Here is a 25066-nt window from a genome sequence, read left to right as displayed (position 1 = left end):
TGATCACATACCCATGATTTGGATCCGGTGGTTTCCGTTGAAGCACTATAATCTGACATTCGTCAATTATAGTTTCTATGTTCCAGCAGACATTGCCTGGACATGTGTTGTTGTATAGACGATGAGTCCTGGCGTGGTGACGTCACCCGCAAGGTGCAGAGGATAATGTGTCCGGCGGTCAGCGGAGGAGAGCACCCTCTCCCGTCTCATCTGTGAAGGAGATATTTTCTCCAGTCCTACCATCTGTTTGTTACCGCCGTTCACAGCAAGACAAAATAGTATTGCGCCAGCATTAAATGGAAAAAGGCTTTTGTTACGCTCAGTCGTGCCTTTTCACGTCAGCAGTGTTCTCCCAGGTGAGTAAACTGGTTCCGGTAGTGCATCTCTTTGTTTCCCGTTAGCTAGCTAACCTTCACTTTCCAAAAAACACGACTTCTGTCAGAAAAAAAACACTCTTTCAAAAGAGGGTGTGAGCATTACAAATGGAAGTAAAATACACACCACGTGTGTTTTTGTGTTTTGCCGTGGGCTTTGTGTTTCTGTTCTCGGGTCGGGAAGCGTTAGTGGTTGCTATGGGTCTCTGTTGCTACGGGCGTGTATTCTCTTCCTGCATGTGTTCAGCAGCAGTGTTATTGTCTTTTGCAGTGACAGAAATGCAGCTCAAAGCAAGTGTTTTCGTAGACTTTATTGCAGTTTCTGTATCACGATGCATTTACGATTGTTTTAACAGCCCTCACACTATGTGACTGTGATAAAAAAAGGGTGTGGGGTAATGTTTTTCAAGACATACGCAAAAACGAATTGCGAACTGTTGTATTGCTTTTCATTGTCAGTCAATGACACAATTATAAGGTACTGATTCTGTAAAATAAGACATGACTGTGATTAACTGCATCTACATTTGTATGTCACATGTTCATAGATTATGAGCTGTTGCCATCAGACCAAAGGTGGTTTATGTTTTCAAACTCACCAGGCCAGTATCTTCCGTACAAGAAACAAGTCTGAAATACAGAAAGTGAAGCTGTGTTTGTGTCAATATTTCAGTCAAATTTTACGTTACTAATGCTGAGCAGTTTGTTGAATGTTAATTGTCTCGCACATTTCTATTAAAAATGTTCCACAGTAACAATCTAGTCTAATTTATAGATTGACTAAAGCAAAAATAAAAGAAGAAAACCTTTAAAACATCAGTGATGCACATGTACACAGTAAACCCCTGTAAAGGTATTTTACCCTTTGCCTGCTGACATATTTTGAATGTTGCATTGGTATGTTTTTTAGGACCATATAATTGGAACTTCTCCATTGCACTTCCCATCTGTGCTTTCAGAACAAGTTCTGCTACACCGCCCAGATGAATAAATGTGCCAAACTTTGCAGCCATAAATGATAACAACGGAAACACCCTGGTCGCTACAGCCAAAATCCTGACTGTCTATGATGTATTTTTGACATATTATCGTTGGTTTGTGAGGAACAGTGTGGTCATTGGATTAAAAACGATCGTGCATCAGCTCTATTAAAGGAAGTTCTGCTTTATATGACGCATTTTCTTTCTCCTCTTTTGTTATCTGTGCATGTGGGAGCATACTGAGCATGCTGGCATGCAACCATGTTTTTACTTCTGTGAGTTGTGAGTGTCAGGCTCCATCATTCTGGCTCCGTCTCAGCATTTGCGTGTTAGTCAGACCATCTGGAAGTGTCAATGTGTCCGGTTCAGACTGGGACACGTTTTTCCCTCCTTATTTACATTTGAAAACATTTAGCTAAGGCCAACAGTCCTTATGCGATAAAGCACAGCAAAGGGCTTCTTGTCACATCTTCGTACACTCATCATACTCCTACAGCATTTGCACTCCTTTCTCCTTCTTCTTTATTCCACTCTGCTCCACTTTTCCCCTCCCCTTCACTCTCTGTTACTCTACTTGTGAAGAGGTGGATGAGCTGGCCATTGGGCTGAGCTGGCTGTCACATGCCATCTGTCGGGTCATAGGTTGACACTGCATCACGTTCTCCACTCTCTTTTTTCCTTTGGGCATTATCTGTGAGCCAAGGTCACAGAGGCAAGAAAGGGCTTGACTTACCAGAAAACAACAGTCAGATATGATTCAACAGAGAGGAAAGAAATGTTTGAGGAAGTATGTGGCTAGAGGGAAGTAACAGCAGTGAGGATTTGTTTGTGTTGCTGGACCCAAATCAAGGTGAGAATGAAGAGAGAGAGACTTTTCATTGTTTTCAAGTGTCAAAGAGTAAAGGAATAAATGATTGTCTGTAGAGATAAAGAGAGCTTGTAAGGAAGGCCAAATCCTAAGAGGGATCCCTGTGGTCTTCCTAATCTGTGTTGAACTGGTTAGACAGATACTGAGTGTAAAATGTAACTTAACGATTTGCTAGAAAGCTGATGGAGTATTCTGATCAGCTGTACAACACAGAGGGGCCTGTGAAAATGAAAATGCCAATTTATTTTTCACTTGTTATAAACTGCACAACTGTATCAATTTATTCTATTGAGTTTTGCAATGGAAGCATTTTGTGCAGGAAACATCATCAGTCAGGAGCCTTTAATGTTTGTTCAAACGAAATTAAGCGGGTATGTTTGTGTTTTGCTGATGTATATTGTAGTGAGGAGGCGTCACGGAGCAACTTTAGTCTTAAATACAATATAAAGTGGAAAAGGGTTCTACCATCAGGCCTGCTGAACTGAAAATAAAAACACTGAACTATTATTATTATGTTTGTTTCCAGGGGATATATTTAGCTAAATACATCATTAATTAAATATCTGTGTATCTTAAAAGTGCAACTAGGTCCTTTTTTAAATCATGACATTTACAAATTGAGGATACTTACTAAAAGAATGTATCCTTTGAGGTCAAAATTATTTAAAAAGTGTTATTTTCCTTGTCGTCCAAGTGGTTTTAAAACCTTTTTCTGTGAACAAAAGCTGATATGTCTCATTATCAGAATCAAATCACTGAGTAGCTCACAATATAGATTTCTTATAATCTTACCATACCCTACACTGCTGTGGTGCAGACTCCAATCCTTAGGGCAGAGCTCTAATGGCTCTCTTGCAGTCAGTCAGATTTATTGAATTTCATTTAAATCTCACTTCCAGGTCCATTATGATGTCAAGATAAACCCAACATCTTCCTCAGCTCACCAATTAACCTTTTGTCCATTAACCCACCCTTGTATAAATGCAGCTGGAGGACAGCAAGACATTGAAAGACACATTTCCTTGTATCACACATTTCATGCACAAAGTCAATTTAATTATTCTTTCTTGAGCTATAAAGTTCAATAAAGGAGGAAATAATTGCTCTATATTTATCTAAAAGTTTGAGGTGCAATTAAAGTAGCTTCAAATGTTAATAAATGATTGTTTAATTTTATAACAGTCAACAGCAAACACAAGATATTTTGCCAGATCATCTGCACAGTATAAATACTAACCTTTTATTATGTGTTGGCCTTTGAAAGATGTTTCAGACTGGCCCCAACTGTGTTATCTAGGGGGTTCAGAATATAAATGCATGCAAGATTTCAAATTTGATCATAAACCGTGTCAAACTATGTTATTGGTCTGCTTATGTTGTGGGTTGTTTGTGGCCGCCCTGCTCTTCCTTAAGTTCCTCCCTTTTTAAGTCCTGATCTGAAGTTCAAGAGCCCCTGTTTTTCATTGCTGCCTTTAAAACCTTCTGTGGACAAGCTGAGACCTGATATTCAGCTGTGCTGTAAATAAGTGACAGTAAATCAGATGACAACCATTAAGACAAAAGATCAGAAGTCAACCAAATCAGTAAATCAGTAAACTAATAAGTGAAGACGTTGGCAAAAATTCAAAAGCTGTTTTTCACTTTGCTTTGTCCCAATGGTGGAAATGAGGATCACCCAGGATTACTTTACCCAAACAGCCGGCCAGTCAGTCAGGCATGCAGCTGTTGTGTCCTCTACCCAATCGAGACAGACTCTTCGCTCGATCTGTGTCCCAACCCCAGTCAGCTATTCAACCACTCAGCTCCTCTCCTGCCTGGCCCCCCCAGCCCATATGCAGACCTCCTTTCCTGCCCCAGGATGCGATGTAGTGACGTGCCTAACAGCAGCAGTGAGACCGTCCTTGTTCTAATGTGTTTGTGCATTGAAGAGTTTACAAGGAAACAGCTTGCCAGGGGCAGGCAGCTGCTGTTTCCTTCAGCGTGCAGCAGATCGGGGGGACAACAGCAGGATGCCATGGGGGAGAAGTGGCTCGGCGGCCCTGCTGCTGCTCTCGGGCAGAGCCAACGTGAGGGCCAAGGCCAGGTAGGATCAGGCCTCTGCTGCCGCTGTGGTGTTTTGGGACTAGGAGCTCACTCATGTATGGATTAAGCTACTCCACTATTAAGCTAAACCGGGTGCTGGATGTCCTAACAGTTTTCTTTTATGACTGTACACATTGGTTTGCCTGTTATTTTACTGGCCATTCTGTGCAACAGTTTCATCATTTTAAGTATCTATGCTGCGCGTCTCTTTTGTTTTTTGATCAACTCAGTTGACTGAGGTTTTCTTTTTGTGTTTAGGATTGCTGTATTATAGGACGGATTGCATATGCTGTGGCAGGGTTTGACAAGAAACACTTTCTCTAGGCTGGCTGAGCAAACTGTTGCATTCCCTGCAAGCTAAGAGGCTTGCCATGGAATTCAGCCCTGAGGATTAAACAGTGTGTTGCTTTAAATGCGAGCTGCTTTTTCGAGTGGATTACCATGTTTCTTATCCTGGGTATGTTGGTTTGGGGTTACTTTGTGTTGTTTCCCACAGTGCCAGGAATAAACACAAGACAGCAGTTTGACATTTTGTTCATTCTTCTTTCAGAGTCGATAGTTTCCTGTTGATTCTCTGTATTAGTGTGAGGCCTATTCAACAAGAAAACAATCCAAACACTGTGACATTTTCAGGAATGGAGCATGTGTTTGCTTTGTGGCTGAGCTTTACACTTTATAACTTACTGGCATGGTAAAGAGTATTCTTAGCAGGGTTCAACATATGACAATGCTGCCTTTGCTCTTGGGTCTTGAGGCAAAACCAGGGGACTTTTTTTTTTCCTTCTTCACTGTCCTCTGAGGGTGTTCCATAGTGCTGTTGCTGACATACTTAGTTTGAGTTCATTTTTGTTTATGAGTCATGGCTCAAGACTTTTACTTATCCCTATTATGGCCAAGACGAAACCTTTATTACAGATTCATTTTGAGATATAAAGTAGTATATGACAAACTGCAGAGGTATAAGTAACAGTTTCAACTTATAAGTATCTGTTGAATTCTTATGGAAATACATCCCTGCAAACTTAGAAAAAACATCTCTATTGAGTTTAAATGTGGGAAAAAGGTTAATTATAGGATTTCGTATATAACAGAGTGTCAAAACCACTGTAATGTTTTTATCACATGTCTTACCTGGCATCTGCTTTTGTCTTTATACATCCTCAGTTGATATAGGAAGTCCACCCACATGACAAGAGGGACTGATTAGCCAGTGATTTGGTGAAGGGTTGCCCAACCTGTTTCACTTGAGAAACTTGAGAAACATTCTCCAGCTCTCTCGCCTCATGCTCATACACCTCCATCACATCCACACTCAGATACCTGACATAATTTATTGCCACGGTTTGGTTAAGAGCTCAGGTATGAAGTTGGACTAAGATGTTAGGTATGAATGTTGCAATAGGTAGCTACCTTTTGCATATAAGGCCTGATTTGAATCATACTACTACGTCATTAGTGTCTCGCCACTAGTATGTGGTATTTCATTTAATTGTTGTGGCAATGCCAACACAACCACATAGTTTGAAAAGGAAAATATATCTTTATCCTTTTGATTAAATTATTTTTATAGCAACAGAAAAGCAAAGAACAAAGACCACTTGGTTAATTTGCGTAAGTAGAGTTGTGTAGCTATTAGTTAAAGGCCAATAAAGTGCTTCAGGTATACATGAGAGTATAGGCTGACTCATGAGGTCATAGTTTACCTCAATTACACTTTTACCTGGACCTGAACAAGTGTTATTTTTACAAAAGTGTCAAACCTTCTTGTTTGAACCAGATTGGATGGCCATAAGGTAGGCAGGGTGTGTCTCAGGCTGGTTAGGGAGGGGACAGGTGTGAATGAAGTGTTGATGTTAAGAGAGTTGTCACATCCTGCATTCCAGATCCAGCTCCACTCAGCTCACAATCACGCGCCACAGAGCTCCAAGCCTCGGTGCAGTCTTACAACAGCACTTTGAGCAGCGAACTGATTTAACACTGCACTCACATGGTGTCCAACCAACAGGACTGGATAAGGCTAGGTTTTGTGCCGGATTGTAATTTCTGGATTTCTTTAGCATTGTGGAAATGGGAGGCAGAGAGAAGGTATTGGTGAGCAGTCTCGGGTCCGCCATGCAGTTTCCACGTGCCAGGTTGAACCGTTTCAGGTTCCGTCCTGCCCTAAGCCCAGCGAGGAGCAAACGTGTGAAACCGTCCTCCCGAAAGAAAAAAGACAGGTATGTGTGATGAGACAGAGCCGTGTCAGAAGGATCTAATTCATAAGGGTTTGGTGGAAGTGTGGGTGTTGTTTGTGCCTGAAGGGAAGATGCATAGATGGTGCAATATTTGCTAAAATAAACATGTCATACAGAACGGATATGTAGTAGAAACGGTTGGCTCTTTTTTGACACTTGCCCTGATATTCTAAGGCAAGGCAAAGCAAGTTTATTTATATAGCACCTTTCAACACAAGGTAATTCAAAGTGCTTTACAAACATGAAAGACATTAAGAGCATTAAAAAATAGTGCAGTATAAACACATCATAAAATGGCATTTAAAAACAGTCATTTAAGAGCAAAGATAATGAAATAAACACAACAGGTATAAAATACATGAATAAAAGTCACAGTGCAATGTTAGATCAGAACAGTTCAATTAAAAGCAGCGGCAAAAAGAAATGTTTTCAGCCTGGATTTAAAAGTAGTAAGAGTTGCAGCGGTCCTGCAGGGTTCTGGGAGTTTGTTCCAGATATTTGGAGCATAATAACTGAACGCTGCTTCTCCTTGTTTAGTTCTAAGTCTAACTCTCTAAAGACAAACCTTCACACAATAAAGTTTCCCTTGAGAGCTTTATACAACTGAGGCTCACAAATTTTTCTCATGTGAGTTCTGGTTGCATCCCTTAAAGTTGAAGTGGATCCAGATTGCGCTGCTGTGATCCAGCTGTCTGCAGACCTCCGATCTCTCAGGCTTGATGTGGTGTATCCATAATAGTGGCAGATTGTGAGCAGATGTTATGGCTTTGTACAGATGTGTGTGTGGGCAATCCAGTGATATGCAGAGTTTGTATTAAGATATCAAGGATTATGTCCATGTTGCTTATAAGGAATGCCACATGTTGGCTAGCATTCCTGAGTCCTTTAACTAAACTCTGAAGTTATTGGCTTAAGTTGAGTGCTGTTTACATAGTAGATACTGTGTTTTCAAATGTTTTTTAAAGACTGATTATAAAAAATGATGTACATTTGAACTTTGACTAGTAAAATGTTTTTTAAATTAATCTTGAGCAGAAATGACTGATGGATCAGAACATTTCTCAACAAAAATGTGTATAATTGATCATTGTTAAAGTAACTTTATTTATGCACATGAAAAACATTTGCTGATTTCAGCTACTCAGTTGTGAGGATTTGCTGCTTTTTGTCTGTTTTACATTATTTTTTAATAGAATGTCTCTGAGTTGTGGTCTGCTGGTCAGGCTAGCCAAAAAAGATAAGGGTTTTTCTCATATGTGGACATTCTTCCATTATTTCTGACGTTTTATAGTTATTAACTTGAGTTATAATTGGACAAATAACTGACCATCTTGTTTTATCTAGCCCACCGCTTGCATTCAGATTCAGTTTGTCTTTACTATTATGATACAGTCCAGTAAATGATATCTGTGCATCATGTTTTACTATGAGCACACAATGTTCAAGTTGAGTTAATGTGTAGTGACGACAATTTTAAGGACTAGTAAAAAATGAAATCTCACTAAACTGCTCTGTCATATTGCATTACATACTGCTATGATGTATGTTGCAATGTAATCATACCTGTTTAGAGAGTAAAACAATGGCATGAGCCATTTAACTCACCAACATTCACAGTTTATGATTAATATAGAGGCTTAATGCTAAAAGGTGGTTAAGAAATAGCGATTGTGGCACACCTGCATTTTCATTTTAAGACAGAGATTTCTTTCACTATTATTACCATAACAAATGAACACATTACTTCCAGACACTAACACTGACATTGTTTCTTGCTTTACAGAGTCTATAAGTTAAGAATGCCTTGAAAAGCACTGGGCTAGGTATCATTAGAAAAATAACAATCTTACTGCTTATAAAATTACACAACATGAGGTCAATATAGTACTTGACTTCACAGGTCAGCTCCTCTGCATGAACTTTGGACTTCATCATATTACCATCATGAACTTGGAAGTATTCACTCATGTAAAATGCCACCACAACTCCCCATTCAAAGTAGTTTTACACAAATGTATATTTATATTGTCCAAAAAATGTTACAAAACTATACGATTATGTTATATTTGGGCAGTGTACCAAAACCTGTATGTGCTGTAGCTGTTGCAGTAGTGGTCCAATAAAATGTCACTGGAACTGTATCCTCTGTGATTGGCTGCAAGCAAAACCAGACAATTTTTTCTAGATATGGGTACCTACAACAAGTATGAATGCAGGTATTGTTTTTTTCATAAAGTTTTGATGCTACTTGGCACTGGAATTTTCCGGTCCAGTACTGATACCCATTCCAAGTGAAACCCACAACTTCTGACATCACAGGGCACCCCCCCCCCCCCCCCCCCCCCCCCCCCCCACCACCCCCCCCCCCCCACCACCCCCCATGCTTTTTTGCATCACAGCTGAAGGTATGACGGGTATGTTCTCATGCATCTCAATGTGACTTTACACTCATGATGTTGGCATGATACACCATCTGGCATTCCTCAGATATGGACAAGTGTTGTTCGGTATGTCTCTTGATATTCGCTGACTGGAGGAATGTGACTGGACCGCACACTGATGGAGTGACTCAGCTGACCACTTCCTGTGTCTGTGATCACAGTCGCATTTTACTGCCTGAGGGTACGAGTGTGCCCACAGCTGAGTGTGTCCCATTGTTGTCAGAGATCAGTCCCATGTGTTGTTGAGTCATACAGAGCGATTTCTGGCTGCATTTCTGCTGCTCGTGTTTGGAATAGAATCTGCGATGATTTATGAGTTACTTTCCAGAAATGGTTCTGTGCAAGTTTTCTGTTCTATTGTGAGTGGGTTTCAGCCATGTGTCTGTTTCAGTACAGAAAGGGGTGTGACCCACAGGATCTCACATTGTAACAGTGACATCCAGTGGATATGCAGGGTACTGTGCCTCCAGGCTGTATTTTTGCAAGAACAATAGAGACCCCCCTTTGTGTCCGCTCTCGCCGTCTCTCCTCACTCCGGCCCTCCTCCCTCCGTCCCGCTCCTTTTGTCTCCCCATCTCTCTGGGTTCCCCCGGCTGATTCATCCTCCCCGCATCGCTCCAGTGTCTATTCCTCCTGTGTTTGTATGCGTCTTTGTGTCTCTGCTCGTTGGTTTGCATGCATGCGTGCAATTTCTTTACGTGTGTGTATGTCTGCAACAGAAATCCCAGCCCCACCGAGATGAGCGTGGAGCCCTGGGCCAGCCCGCAGGACCAGGCAGCCGCTGAGCACTCCCACAGCACCTCGCACACGCCATCCTCCCAGGACCAGGAGCAGCACCCTGACAAACTGTGCCTGGACTCATTCTGGAGTGAGGTGGAGACCATCCGACAGGGGAGTGGCTACACAGACCTCGAATGCAGCAGGAGAGACTCCAGACAGTCAGAAGGTAAATCCTGATAGTCCTGTACTGAAAGACGAGGAATAGATAATGAGAGCTGAGAGAGAAGTAATGCGTTTATAGAATGACAAAGCATCAGTTTTTAACACAGCAGCAGATGAGAGCCTCCACAGCAACGTATCAGGTTTCCCTCCTGCAGCAAAGAAGTGCTCATCACCATGACAACACTATCACACACTTTGTGGCAGGGAGTGTTTTATCTGCGGGAACCAGAAAGCCTTTCATCGTGGGAATGCTCTTTTATTATGTCCGTTCCATTGATCTGGGAGGAGTGTTAATTATTTACTATGTTAATGAGAATTACACTTTTTAGTTGATTTGTCACTAAAGATTAAATCCTCTGAAATCTGCATTTTGCATCTGTTAGTGTCCCATTATTTAGTTTCTTGATTAAATAATTTATTGTCTTCCTCAATACGTTTCACAATTTAGCAACCTTTGTGTTTAGTTGCACAAGTTTTCATGCAACACACTCCTGGGTGCATTTTAAGTGTTTACTCATCTGAGATTTATTCCTTGCTAAATAAAGATTTAAGTAACTAAACCGTTATTTTTGCCCGGTGTAGCGGCTGTGTATCTGAATTAACTGGTAATGCTAGTTTAAGATTGCTTGCATTTGACCCATTTATATTGAACAATTAAATGATAAGGCTTAATGTGTTTGACAGATCTGAGCTTGAACACTTGATCAAAATGCTTTTTAATAATAATCACAATTCACGAAAATAAAACAACATGCGTCAAATTACAAAACTTTAGGGCCACATTTTGCTAAATTGTCAGTACACAATGTTATATAATATATAACATCTCTTCCCACTCTGAAACACCTATTTGTCCATTAATCCAGAAAAAATCTAAGGATTACTTTTACAAATCGCACGCGGTTAATTCAAATCAGAATCAGAATCAAGTTTATTACCAGGTACGTTTACGCATTCAAGCAATTTGATTTGGTGTCTGGTGGTGCAAACACAAACAATCTAAGAACATAAGTTGTAAATTAGGTCATATATAATATAAAGATAAGTATTTTTAAGAAATTATTCAGCATTAAAAAATAAATGCTGAAGATAAGTATTTACACCAAATATAAATATACAAAGAACTTCAAAAGCTTAACTTTTGCAACTTCCTGTTTACACGATTTTGATTGGACTGTGCTACAGAGGTATCATAGCAGCTTGATACAATACTAAAGTTGAAAGACATTTCTTTAAACATCTTAGTACATGACTGGAAACTACTTAGTAGTTACTATAAACTGAGAGACTTCATGCACAAAACCACTCGAGTCATGTCGTCAAAATCAAAAAATCATGTTACACCAAAATTATAATTTGATATAGTAAAATACTACATTTTAATTTGCATTATATGTACATGTTTATCATCCCTGTGTATTTACGTATGGCCTGTGTGTTCTCTGTGTCTCAGAAGGCGAACAGGAGGAGCAGTGGTTGGCCGATGCTGGTTTGTCGACCCTTATCAGCGAGGACAGCGAGGATGTAGACAACGCGGTGCTGCTGTCCACTCTGACCCGGACCCAGGCCGAGGCCGTCCAGCGGCGCCTGGACTCCTACACGCTGTCCCTCCGCAAGAGGAACAAACCAGCTCCTCGAGACGTCCGCGACATCTTCAACCCCTCCATCTCCAAGGTCAGGACTGGGAAGAAACACCTTTTAAAAGATGATGTTAATCCCTAAATGCACCGCCACCCCTGTCATCTGGAGAAACAGCTAAATGTCAACGCCTTTATATAAAAAAAATGTCACTTCTAAGTTTGTAATGGAAGGTAACATTCATACATTTGCTATATGAACTACATGTGGATTTTAAACTTAGCGCTTCTTAATTTGAACAAATTATTAAATGGTCGCCTTCATTTCCAGGATTTCTGTTATTCTGTCTCACAAGTTGAACGCAAGCTCCGCTCTCTGAGTCAGTGCTGCATGCAGTGAAATATAAAATACCCATTTCCCTGGTGACTGTCAGGACTCTGTTGGGCTGTCTTGTTCCATGCAGAGGAGCTGACCTGTGACAATAAAGGCAAATAACATGTAAAGGCCATGCTTTGTCCTGCCTGTCTGTCTGAGCTCTCCTGAGAGAGAACACTGCTCCTCTGATCCTTATCGGCCCCTTATCAAAGGAAACACTCTCTCCATCCGCTCTGTGGACAATATGAAACCCTACCGCTATTCCCACTGCTGGAGAACATATTACAGGAGTGATTGTTTTTTAACTGAAGTTGTTCCTCAGAGTATTTGAATCTGTACACAAGACATAGGAGGAGATTGATTCCACCACAAATGCTTTCCTTTAGGCTTATTCAACCTTCAATGTATTGGGGAGTTTTTATCTTATCTGGATCCAGGGTCTAAGGTTAGAGAGTTTCCTGTGCAGTAAACAGTTTGTGGATCCCCTTTAGGCACATTGGTGATTTGTAATCTTAGGTTATATGAATAGAATTTGACTGGAAGTTTCATAAAATGCTTTCTTTCACCAGACCCATTTGCCTGATTCCCAGCGGAGTGAAGAAGCTGCCCACAACAGCATGGCATCGCTTCCCAAATCACCGTTATCGGGTAGGAGCTACACACAGTAGTACTATTACAGCAATCCAAAATGTACTTAAGGTTACTTAAAGGAATAACAGAGAAGTCAAAGTACACTTAAAGCACAAACAGCTATAGCTACTATGGTTTTGATAATGTAATTGATCAAAACAAGGCTTTATAACTGAATAACTGCTAGATGTAATGAAGGAATGTAGTACAGTGCTTAAGTACAAAAGGTCATTTTACTTTAGTTGATTCTTTTTATGACCCTCTATGCTTCCACTCCACCCCTTTCAGAAGGAAATATATATGATAATATCTCACTTTTGACTTAACTACAAGTCACTTGTCAGATCTCAATGTTTTCGAAATACGGTTTTGTACTACTAAAAGGAAAACTATCTCTTAGGGAAATAACTTCATTTCCCTGCTTTCTTGGTTTTTTTACTGACAGAACAATCTTGTAATTCAGTTGTTAATGTTATAACTACAAATAAATGCCACCAGTTTTTATCTCTAAACAACCAATATACCCATTTTATATCCAGTAAATAAAGTGCCAAACTATGACAAATGCCAAAGTAATAAAAGACATCTGTAGGAAATTGGTCCCACCTTTTTAATGTGAAACGTTGTGAGTATTGGCTTTGGACCAAGGTTTTTTGTCCCAAATGTTTTGTCCTCTTATTTTGATGAAAGATAAAGAGCGTGTGGGTACATTTCCTCATATTTGTTTTTCTTCCTCTATTTCCTTTCCGATTGTACATTCAAATTAAAATCCATACTACGTCTTTGCTGTGAACTTCCTTTCATGAACAAATAGACTGAAGTTTGTGTGTGTTTTTTTTCTGCTCAGCTGTCCCGCCGGAGCTTCAGCGAGGTGCTCCTAAAGAGGAATTCTTCATCACCGACGTGGCTTTCTGCGAACAGGCCGTCATCTTCCTCAAACAGGCCAAACTGCCGCAGAACAACAGCCAGCGCAGGAAAGAGGATTGCACCTTGCCTGTAAGCACCGTCACACTCTCCCCTTGCCTGCTCATGACATGGACATTTTCAAATGTAATTTCAAATAGGGGACTTTCAAAACATCCCAGTGAGGTCATGAAATAGGAAGACAATTGGGGCCAAAAAGGGAAATAGCGTTCCAACTGTGTGTATTTCCTACATGAAATTACTTTGGTGGGTGTGATTTTGACAGAAAACAGGACATGACAGTAATCACGCAGCTTATGGAAAGGGAAGGCACATACATGATGAATAATAACCCCTATTAACACTTTGTCCTGTGTGTTCCTCGGTGGATTTATCTTTGATGAAGGAAGAAAAATAAATCTCAGTAACTTAGAGCTTAAGGGTCTTTAGTTGTTCAATGTTTCACAGAAAGCGCTGAACATTTCAGCCTCGGTTTGGATCTACATACGTTGGGTTTTTGCTCTTTCTCCTGGAAACCTGTTAATACACACAGTAATGTTATTGTAAGTCAATTGTAATCTACCGCGCTGTTAGTTAGATAACAGGGTTAAGCAGAATAAATGAGTAATGGGATTAGCTCCAAACAAAAGAAGAGTTGTTGTCACAGAGTGCAATAGATTTATTGTTCTATTTCGGGCTAAATAAGTTTAGTCAGTGAAAAGAAAAAGCAAATGACTGATTACATTTCAGTGAGTATTATGTAAAGGATTTGACGCCATCTTTATCCCATCCTCTCTTTCTCTGCTTTTTCTCTGCTTCTTTGTCCTCTTCACCTGCACTTCATGTCCATTCACCCTCTCCTCACTTCTCTCTGCCTCGCCTCTCACCTTCTCAGCGGGTGATCTGCCCCAAGTGCCGCCTCGGAGTGACTCGTGTTCAGGATCTGTCGCACTCTGACATGAAGAAGGTGCGTCAGTTGGCTCTCATCGACATGACGGCGCTGTGCGACCTCTTAGAGCTGGAGGTCAAAAGGCACAAAACCAGCAAGAGGAAAAACACAGGTATGAGAGCAGCCACATACACATGAAGGGAGCCCGACACACACACACACACACACACACACACACACACACACACACACACACACACACACACACACACACACACACACACACACACACACACACACACACACACCAGGACAAAAACGCTGCAGACGGCTTATATTTATGACGATAATGTTTACTATGTGCAGTTGTTCTAATATTTTCTCTTCAATTGTTAGCCAATGACATCATAGGAAAACAATGACTCAAAATGGCAGTTAACTGGTTTCTGCAGCTCTAGTTCTGCAGATATTTCTTCCAGTTTCCTGCATCCTTTAAATCTAAATAAACTCTTGCCTCTTTACTAAATATCTGAGTATTGTCTGTCTCTCTACAATATACTATGGGGACGTGTTGGTTCCAATAGATCTACCAGCCACACTGCAGTTCCTGCATGTCGGCATGCTCATACAAACAGAATTACACACACAACTTTGGCTAAATGTCCTTGTGAAGGAGAGAACAAGTGATTGACATGTTGTGTGTTTCACAGAGAGCCCACTGTACGGGGTGCCGCTGGCCACGCTGCTGGAGAACGATCAGAAAATTAAGCCAAACACCTCAATTCCTCTCTACATGCAGGCGGTAAGAACCTGAAGTACATCTGACCTTGAAGATAAATAGGAGTGTGTGAAGAAAATCAGTTTTAATATTAGCTTATTTGTTTTTGATACTGCCTGTGCTGTGTACTGTATGTGGGCTTGACTTGTTAACTTAGTAAGTAATCCAAACAACCTCTGAAATCACTTGTGTTTTTGAATGTGCCCATAATATATCAGTTGGATATTCTTCCCTGGTTTGACAAACCCTGACAGGTGCATCTTTTTAATTCACATGCTCAACATTTTTGGCTTTGTTGAACCTGCAAACAGCATCTTTAGAGATAAGCAGATAAAAGCATCCTCAATGTCCTTTGAATGTGAAAATCTTTGACCACACCCTGCGTGTAGCAGCAGTTACTGAGAATAACCAGCAGAGGTGAGCGTGAGATGCTTATCTGCTGCTGCCTGACTGTAATGTCTCTTTCTCTTTCCTCTCTCTCCCTCTGCAGTTGTTGTCGTTTTTGGAGAAGAAGGGCGTTGATTCGGAGGGGATCCTGCGGGTTCCAGGATCTCAGTCCAGAATCAAGGTACAAATGTTGGATCCACGCGTAAAGTATTTCTGTCATAAACACTGACACTGCACCACATAATATTCTCTAAATTGTGTCCTTTTACCCTTTTTACTAATGTAGTGTCCAAAGCATATATATCGGCAATGTTAAATGTCAGATGTGTTTGAACTGCAGTAAATAAAACCAAACAGCTTCTCTTAGTTTAACTATAGATGACATTTAGAAGTCCAATGAGACAAAATCAATAAACATTTTTTCAGCTGTTGCTGCCAGATTCACCTTCTACTACTGTAATTAATTCAGCCTAAGCACAGGAGACGGTGAATCAATTAAAGTGAAGCAGACAGAAGAGGGCGCCATTTAGCAAATTAGGACACATTACTGGGCCCAAATCAATCACCTACCTGTGGCAGATTACAGATTAGACAAAAATGATAATTGAGAGAGAATTTATAGAATGATAATTTTGGTATTTCATTTTTAAATCTTTATGGTTGTATAAGTGGACCAAAATAAGACATCATAATAGTCATAATCTACCATCCTCAGCATATTCCTTTACTATGTCCTCAATCTAAAACTCAAAATCCAGATTTTCATAAAAGACAGTCAAAAGGATTCTGAAACTAAAGATGATGGTTCTTATATCGAAAGTTTTTCATACATCTAAGGCACAAATAGAGACTGATAACTGTGTCATTTAATTAGCTTTGACCTCATGCCTCCGTTTGTAACATCCGCAGCCATGAAGAGTTCATTAAACAGCTCTTCATATCTCTATAAATCAGAGTAAATGTCACTGAAAATGCAACATTTACTAAAGCTGCTATGTACCATTAATCATTCATATTGTTTCTGAGATGAATACAGTTGTTCTCATTGTATTTTCTCATTAATATTTTCGATAAATAAGTCAAACACAAAAGGGTTTCTGTGTTAATAAGTAGAGAGACTTAATCTGATTTCAATAAAGTATTTCGAAAGCGTTGAACAAACTCACTGATAATAAACTCATTGATATCTATAAATGACGACTGTAAAGGGGGCACTGACTCTGTGGTGCAGTTCTGAAAGCTTCCTGTTGTTTTCCACCCGCAGATGCTACAGCAGAACTTGGAGACAAACTTCTACTCAGGGCAGGTCAGTTGGGACGACGTGAGTCCCAACGACGCCGCCGCGCTGCTCAAGAAGTTCATCCGGGAACTGCCAGCTCCGCTGCTCACCCCCGAGTACCTCAACACCTTCAGTGCCGTCAGAGGTCAGTGTGCAATATTTGGAGTCTTGTCAGATTCAAACACTGTGTAAGCACACTAACACACCCATACTATTTTAGTCCATTTTGGTGAGGCTGTTATAATTGAGATACAATACAAACGTCTGTTGTTTGTATTCAAAGTATGTATGCATATTCTTTTTTAAGTTTCTATTTTACTTAAATGGAAAGAGGTACACTTACATACCTTTTTTATTCACTTTATTTATTAAAATAAAATAATATACTCATTCGCTCGCTGTGTCTGCGCTGCAATTATTGATGGAGCCAACTTATGCTAACTTTGTGATTGTGTCTTTTAACTTCTCTTATACTTAAAGTGTTAATTAAATGAAGAACCCCTATAGTAGTAATAATAATAACAATGACGAGCCCTGTTATGGATCATAAATTACATCAGTGAGCAGAAGGGTGTGTATCTGTAGTGAATGACGGTATTGTGCTTGTGTTTTCTTTAAAGGCAAGTTGCATTTACTGTACAAGTCAGTCATACCTCTTTTCTTACTCTGCAAGATTTCACAATTCAGCTGCCCATGTTTTCAAGAGAGCTCCGCTGAGTTCACATCTTAATAACCTGTGTAGTCAGTGCAGCCCAATGCTTTACCCTTTCTGCCTCTGAAACCAACATTAAGATCAACAGCTGATAGCCTTTGAAGAGGCGTCCCCGCACTGTGACAAAGCAGCTGTAAAAGATGTGCTATTTTCACATTAGTCTCACCTTAATAAAGGAATGGACTCATATTAATATGATCTGATTGATGACTCACTGATGTTTAGTCTGTGAGGAGAATCAGCGCAAAGTGATAAATGACTTTTGACCACAGAGACATAAGCTTACCCACCTAATGGCCACCTGTCACAATGTGATTAATCTAAAGATATCCCATTACTCTTACACACAGAGGAAATGAAGTGTGTGTGTGTGTGTGTGTGTGTGTGTGTGTGTGTGTGGTGTGTGTGTGTGTGTGTGTGTGTGTGTGTGTGTGTGTGTGTGTGTGTGTGTGTGTTAAACCCGTCTTACCTTTTCTCCCTATTCCCACAGACATCACAGAGCTGAGGCAGAAACTCCACATGTTGAACCTGCTCATCCTGCTGCTGCCTGAGCCCAACAGGAACACACTAAAGGTACACACACACACACACACACACACACACACACACACACACACACACACACACACACACACATTTTTACTTAACAAACTATTTTAATTAGTATTCCTACAGTGTGATATTGCTACTTTTTTACTTGAGTAAAGATCTGAACACTTTATCGTCTTGATTGTTTTGAAAACATCACACAGGCATTTTACAGAATCTATAAATGACCCTAAGGGATGAATTCACCCTAAAGCTACATCAAATATTCTTCACGCTGAAATTCATCTCAATTTAGCCCCTTCTTTATGAAACCCGACAGGAGCAAAGTCCTGTTTTGATAATGCATTACTACATCCACAGTTTAATCCACATTTTAAACCCTCTGCTCTGTTATGTAATGGATTGCATTAACCATGACTCACTTTCACTGACACAAGTGAGCAGTCAGCTCCGTTTATAGCATCCAGGAGCATTAAACCCACCTGAACTAATTACTTTGACTCCAGTGGAGGCAGCTGAAACTTACTGTGCATTAACATACTTCTCAGTAGAGGAGATACAGATTATTCATTCACTGTGACAGCTCGCTTCACTCCATTTTGTGCCTCAGTGTTAGTTGCCTTTTAAAGATTGGCACAATGGGCCTCATGCAGCTTTTTTAACATTTCTCTTGATTGTCTTTGAAGACGTGCTGAATTAATGAATCCTAAATTGGAGGTCTGTTGCTAAATGTTGTTTTTACAAAACCTCTAGCAACACGTTATAAAAGCAGGTGATGTGCCGTGTGCAAACTGTCTGGTACACATGCCTAAAAATGTGAGAATTGCCAGCAAGAAAAATCGAAATAAACTTAAACAAAAAAGTAGGATTTTCGTGTTGAGTGTCAGTAATAAATACTAAAATAAGAAACCCAATAAAATATATAGAATTACATTTTCTTTCAACATCCAGGTTAAACATGTAATATGATCAATTATTGCCTTTTATTTTACAATCTGTCTCCATCTTTGTGTCCCTCAGGCCCTCGTGGAGTTCCTCAGTAAGGTGGTTTCCAGGGAGAGGAAGAACAGGATGAACCTCTGGGCAGTAGCCACCATCATGGCTCCCAACCTCTTCCTCCACAAGGCCGTCCCCAGCAGGCTGACTGAGGGGGCGGAGAAAGGTCACGCGGAGAAGGCAGCTGATGTCATGAGGCTCCTCATCCGCTACCAGGACCTGCTTTGGACGGTAGGGCCGCACACAAATTCACACTTCAAATGCAGAATCATGCAGAGAAAAAAGGGGAATTATATATTAATTTTGTACTAAGTATTAAAGAACCAATACTCTTCACACAAACTTGCCAGTTTATAGCCTTGTTGTCTGGCAATTTGGAAATGAAATATATACCAATGCTATAAGTAAATGTAGCTTAACAGGTTTATTATTAGGGTTCTAACAGACCAGGTGATGTACAGCTGTTCTTTCCATTAAATGCAAAAAAGCCTGCTTGATTATTTCAATAACCCCCATACACTCCAAACCAGCCACTTATTTATCTTTTTATTTACTTATCTGTCTTGACTTCTTATTTTATGTATTTATTATTTATATACTGTTTTTACACATGGCTTTAATGTGCTTCTTAGATTAAACTTGCATCTCTTTGGATTTTCAAGGTAGGGGAGGGAGGGGATGGGTGGATGGAGATGGTTAGTTCTAAGAAAAAAATGAAAATGGAAGGAAGATCAATTGTGCCCCTGTAAGATTATACCAGTCCTTCAATAAGGAAACATTGGCAAAATAGCCCATAAAAATTATTATCATGAATAAAAAGGTATATCTTTTATTCTGGAAAAGCGATTTGGAGCTTTATTCAGAAGTTAGTAGAAGCAAGTCGTCATTGTGTACATATTTTTTGGCATCAACTAAAATATTGCATCTTGTTCCTTGTTCTCTTCAGATTCCTAATTTCCTCATGAGCCAGGTACGTAAGCTGAATGATAACAGTAACCGGCGTTACCAGTTCTACGATCGCCGCATCAAAAACCTGCTGAGGAAGATCCACACAGACAGCCGCGACAAACCGGATAAAAACACGTCAGAGGTGAGCGGCTTCCTTCTCTCATTCAAATCTAACAAGTTGCTTGGTGTTGAGACGGCCTCTTTTTTACTATACAATGAATAACATGCATCCACTGCTGTTTCCCTTTCTAGCTGTGTCGTACGGTGAAGATCCAGGTCGGGGATCTGGTGAGTGGCACCTTGGAGTATCAACTCAACATCAACTCCCGAGCCTCAGACCTGCTCGCACAGTTTCAGCGCCAGTCCCTCCGCAGCCCAGACAATGGGAAAGGGAAAATGCGAAGGTAGGATTTTGCCCGTTTCAATTAATACACGCTGATGATGTCACGTTATGTGCAGTCGAGTTTAAGCATTTATTTCAAATATGTTGTCACCTGACGAATATTTCCTTTTAGAAAGACATATAATACACATAAATAGACGGATGTTACACAAGTGTTCTGTGTGTCTCAACAGGAACGGCTCTGTGGCGTATCCGGACTGTGCCCTCTACGAAGTGGGAGGGAACATTGGTAAGTTGGAAGCTGCTGCAGTGTTTCGACATTTGCATGTCTTTCTGCTCGTTGAACTGATGAGGGTAGCCAGGTCTTACGTAATGAAGTGTGGAAACGCCAGAGAGACACGAGCAGTGCATCTGCAGTTATCAGAGCAGACAAATGCTTATTACACACATGTCTGCGCTCACACACTGAACTCAGAAGAGAAAATGTGTTTATGCAGATCGATTTTGGTCTATGAAACTTCTGGATCTAAACACTAATATCTGTGGTTATTGGCTTATGAGCACTATTTAAATCAAACACCAGTCCTGAATTGATAAAAGAGTGGACAAAATGAAACAATTTATTGTATAGTTGAACAAAAATGTCATGGAATAAGTCCAAGAATCTCTCAGGCAAGGTCTCAAACAAACTTTAAAGGTCAATATGTACCCTAAGTCAAAGCATTATACGATGAATTGAGGCAATATTCTGCAGATTGATCAATAATGAAAATAATCTTTAGTTGTAGCCATTATACATAAGTTCAATCAACCTTATTTTTTATATAATAATACTACGTTTTATTTAGAAGCGCCTTTCAAAGCACCCAGGAACACCTTACAATTCATAAAATATTCTTTAAACGGAACACAAGGACAGTAACCGGCAACATGTAGCACTACAGTGAGTAGACTGATCTGAACAGGTGGGGTTTCGAGGAGGACTTGAATGTGGTGATTCTGTCAGATATTTTAACATTCAATCAACGAGGGCTTCTTCTCATGTTTTGTATTGCTTTTCTGCAGGTGAGCACTGCCTGGACCCCGACACACACCTTCTGGATTTGTTCAACAGTAACTCCGGAGGGGAGTGGGTCATCAAGCTAAAACCCAACGCAGGCCGAGGGCTGTGAAGGACGGACGAACAGATCGGGGAACAGCTCGTCAAATCAAAGGACACAGGCATAGCCTAAAAAAAGAAATCAAAGCCATGCAGCCCTCTCCTCTTGTCATTTTTATCCTTGGAGCAACATGAGAGAGCAGACAGATGGAGGTTGCAGGAACAGATAGATGGAGAATCTGCCAGGAGCAGAAAGAACTGTCTATGAACACAGTTTGTTCTCTTTTTCTCCCCCTCTACCTTTCTCTATCTCTCCATTTTCCTCCCCTCGCTCCATCCTCCCTGTCCTGCGTTACCGCGACGCTGCGAGCAAAACGCGGTTGACGTGACTCATTACTTCCGACAGAGAACCTGCTGCATAGAAAAGAGTGGAGGGCAGTTTGATTCGCCATCTTTCCTCTCAAGCAATCATCCCCAATCCTGAGCGAGCAGATGGGGAGGCAGAGCTCCTCTGGCTACAGAGCGCACGAGGCCCACCCACTTCTCAGGCCAGACAGACAAATTGTGTTTCTGAAACGTGGGTTTTTATTCATCAGTGTTCGGCAAAAAGCTGAAACATGATTAAGGTGCTTAACAACCATATTCTTTGGTATACTGGTGTCTATAATCTTGCCACTTGACAGTATGTTTTTTATACCGGAGAACACAACATTTATTGTGCGATTCATTCTAGACCTGAAGCTGCGTTCACCACCACAATATCAATTCATACATGTCAGAGAAATCTGTGTTTCCCAGAGATAAGAAATCTCTTTTCTCTTAGCCCCCCCCCTTCAGAAACCAGGTGTCTTGTTTACTTGGCGTTAGAGAAATGAGATGACTGGAAAGATCTAACTGTAACATAGTCACGAATATAGGAGACAAAGCAATCCAAGGGAAGACATGTAAAATACACTTATTTCCAAAATGGTAAATGTAAACACAATGACTGTAGTATACAGTATATCTGCTAAGTTCAGGATATGAACAGAAGACTATTATCATGTTCTGCATTTTCAATTAAATACTGATGATTAAAATCCAGCAACACGAGAAAACTATTAAAGCTGATGATAATGGAACAGAAGCTATCCTGGAAACGGAGCAGGACTTCAGCTCTTTGGAAGGAAACAGTCACCAACACCATCAATGTCTCCGCTGACCGCCTTCAGGCCAGTCACTTGGTCTCAAAGTAAACAAAGATGGAGGCCTACTCTCCGTATCGACTCTGTTCTACATCTGTGCCATTCAGAGAGACGACCATGAACTGATATCTTCTCATCTGTGAAACCTTCGATCTCCTGGGCCTTATAAAATAAATCCATGGACTTCCAAGGCCCCCTGACCTGTAAGGAACAATGCTCAAAGAGACGTTTCTATTTTCTTTTTTTTTTGATACCAAGGGATTTGGTGTCACAACCTCAAGGACAGTTATTGCACCTCTAAGGGGAGTAAAGGACCCACAGTGAAGCTGGTCTTCAGTTCTCCTTTTGAACCACATGAATGCAGCCAAAAGTGCTGAAGTGACTCTTTGGGGGTGAACTGGGATTATTCTTGTTATTTATATGAATGTAATGCCATTGTTGCTTCTGTATTTGATGAGTGTTCTGTAGGCTAGAGAGGCTTTAGGAAGTTGCTGCTCTCAGTATAACAGTATGTTGTGTGACCCATACTCAGTGTGGGAATGTGCAGTGTTCTTGTACATATTTCTTGAAGCTTTTTATGGATCTCTTTACATCCTAAACAGTATCATATGATTAATGTCATGTGTAAATATTCATTCATACACCTGCTGAGAAGAAGTACTGAAATCTCTATCTTTATCGTGGAGCAAATGAAAGTGTTTTACATTTTTAGCGCCGATCGTCAGATGTGAATCATTTACTCCTCGCAGTCGGAGCCATGTTGATGCTCCGCGGCCATTTTGTGGGAAGTGCCTCGCACTCTCTGCGTAATGACAGCGGGCCCGGCACCAACATCTATCAACACCCTCTGCTCCATCTCTGTCACCTCCCAATAATGGCCCATAATGATGCGGTGCATGCATCAGAAACATGCCGAGGAATCACATTTCTTTGATAAAGGAGGGGGTAATAAATGGCTGTTATAAATTCTGCTGGACCTGACGACGGCAGCGGCGCGTGCGCGCGTGTGTGTGTGTGTGTGTGTGTGTGTGTGTGTGCATGCATGTGTGTGATGAGCTTCATTACACAAGTCCAATTGGCCTGTCCCAGGGTCCCAGCACAGTTCAGTGCCTCGGCACAAAGCGAACTGATGAAACTGCCTTCTGCTGACAATCAGGAGAACTAGGTCACCTCTGAAGCAGCATCCCAGAGGGCGAGGGCCCTGAGGAGACGTGCACATGGGCACCTATTGTGTAAACATACATGACAACACACAACATGATGTGGAGTCACCAAAAACAAGGGGCACAAGGTCACACACTGCACCGATTCTCTGTTGTGTTTGTACATACTGTATGTGAATGTGTTTGTGTGTGAGAGAAAATGAAGAAGCGTCCTTTGGCGCAGATATCTCTGAAACAGTGTTATCTATTAGATCATTCATGGAGACTAAATGATGGACAGTTACTGGAACATCTTTGGTTGTGAAACGTCGGTTAGCAGACGTCCGAATGTATATTTATGCCCTTTACACAAGTCATTGTTTTTAATACTTCTGTGAAAATAGTCTTTGCTGTAGAAAGAAAAACTTTTGAAAAATGTTTTTGTCAATAAATGTGAATCTAATGTTGTGCTTAACGTGATTTATTTTTGCAATATGGAGTAATGGGTGTGGTAGAAAGATGGTATCAACAGCATCATTCATCACTCCTGGGAATCTACAGCGGCGTCGCACAGAGCAGCAGACATACATATGTGGAAACAGAGAAAACCTGTAGTGAGGTATTGGTTTCTTTTGTTGCTGTAATCAATGGAGAAATTAACCTTTTAATGTGTGCGGGTGAAGAGGCCAGCACTGCTCACTTCCTTGACTAATCATCACCTCCACTCCTGGAAAAACCTTTGGCGACTAACCGCCTCATCAGCTTTGATTATTCAAGGTCCTAGTGTGACCAAATGGCCGCCTGAAAGACAAAAGGGAGAAAAACTGATCTGCCATATAGCTTTCATTGTTTTATATTTCACAGGATTAGAGATGAAAGTCATGTACTTTACAATTATATAACGTGAGGAATATGTAAGGGTATTGAACTGTCTGTGGGAGTATTTTAAATCCCAAATGTTTTTAGTAATTTGAAAATAGATGATTTCTTTTTGTGTTTACATCCAAAAATGAGCTGAAAAAATTCATTTTAAAAATGTTTTTATATGATTACCATTTGTAAGCATGATGGTTTCCGTATCTTCAGACGTTTTTCCAAATTGTGTAGATTTTTACAAAAAATCCTCTAAATAGTTAACCACATTCTCCTTCAATCCCACCTCCAAGACTTTCTCCAAAACATGAGTCACACCTTCTATCGAAACACAGCTGTTGTGTTTTTCTGAGTGAATCCTGTGTTTAGTTTTTCAGCCTCATTCACTCAGTTCTGACAATAAAAAAATCCCTAAGCAAACCAAACTGCAGCCCCAGACTGAGCAGCAGCAGCCAGACGCGGCCCCTCTGCCTGCTGCAG

The 25066-nt window shown here is 40.6% G+C and overlaps 1 protein-coding gene across 6 annotated transcripts; it reads left to right on the top strand.

Moving 5' to 3' along the window:
- The first annotated feature begins 211 nt into the window (after positions 1–211).
- On the top strand, positions 212–24176 carry LOC134883403 (rho GTPase-activating protein 40). 6 transcript variants are annotated; one of them, XM_063911755.1, is made up of 16 exons: positions 2052–2204; positions 4151–4305; positions 9699–9925; positions 11375–11595; positions 12444–12522; positions 13352–13500; positions 14303–14468; positions 15007–15098; positions 15565–15642; positions 16726–16885; positions 17943–18025; positions 19022–19228; positions 19944–20087; positions 20198–20349; positions 20522–20577; positions 21354–24176. In XM_063911755.1, the coding sequence occupies exons 2-16, from the start codon at positions 4232–4234 to the stop codon at positions 21458–21460; spliced, it is 1995 nt and encodes a 664-aa protein (XP_063767825.1). In that variant the 5' UTR covers positions 2052–2204; positions 4151–4231; the 3' UTR covers positions 21461–24176. The 6 variants fall into 6 exon arrangements, with proteins under 6 accessions (XP_063767827.1, XP_063767825.1, XP_063767823.1 ...); XM_063911753.1 differs by having other exon boundaries at positions 3902–4305; XM_063911757.1 differs by lacking the exons at positions 2052–2204; positions 4151–4305 and adding an exon at positions 212–356.
- The last annotated feature ends 890 nt before the right edge of the window (positions 24177–25066 follow it).

The sequence above is a fragment of the Eleginops maclovinus genome, chromosome 20 (assembly GCF_036324505.1).
Source record: "Eleginops maclovinus isolate JMC-PN-2008 ecotype Puerto Natales chromosome 20, JC_Emac_rtc_rv5, whole genome shotgun sequence".
Taxonomy (NCBI): domain Eukaryota; kingdom Metazoa; phylum Chordata; class Actinopteri; order Perciformes; family Eleginopidae; genus Eleginops; species Eleginops maclovinus.
The sequence above is the reverse complement of the archived record's forward strand: the minus strand, read 5'-3'. Positions and strand labels throughout refer to the sequence as shown.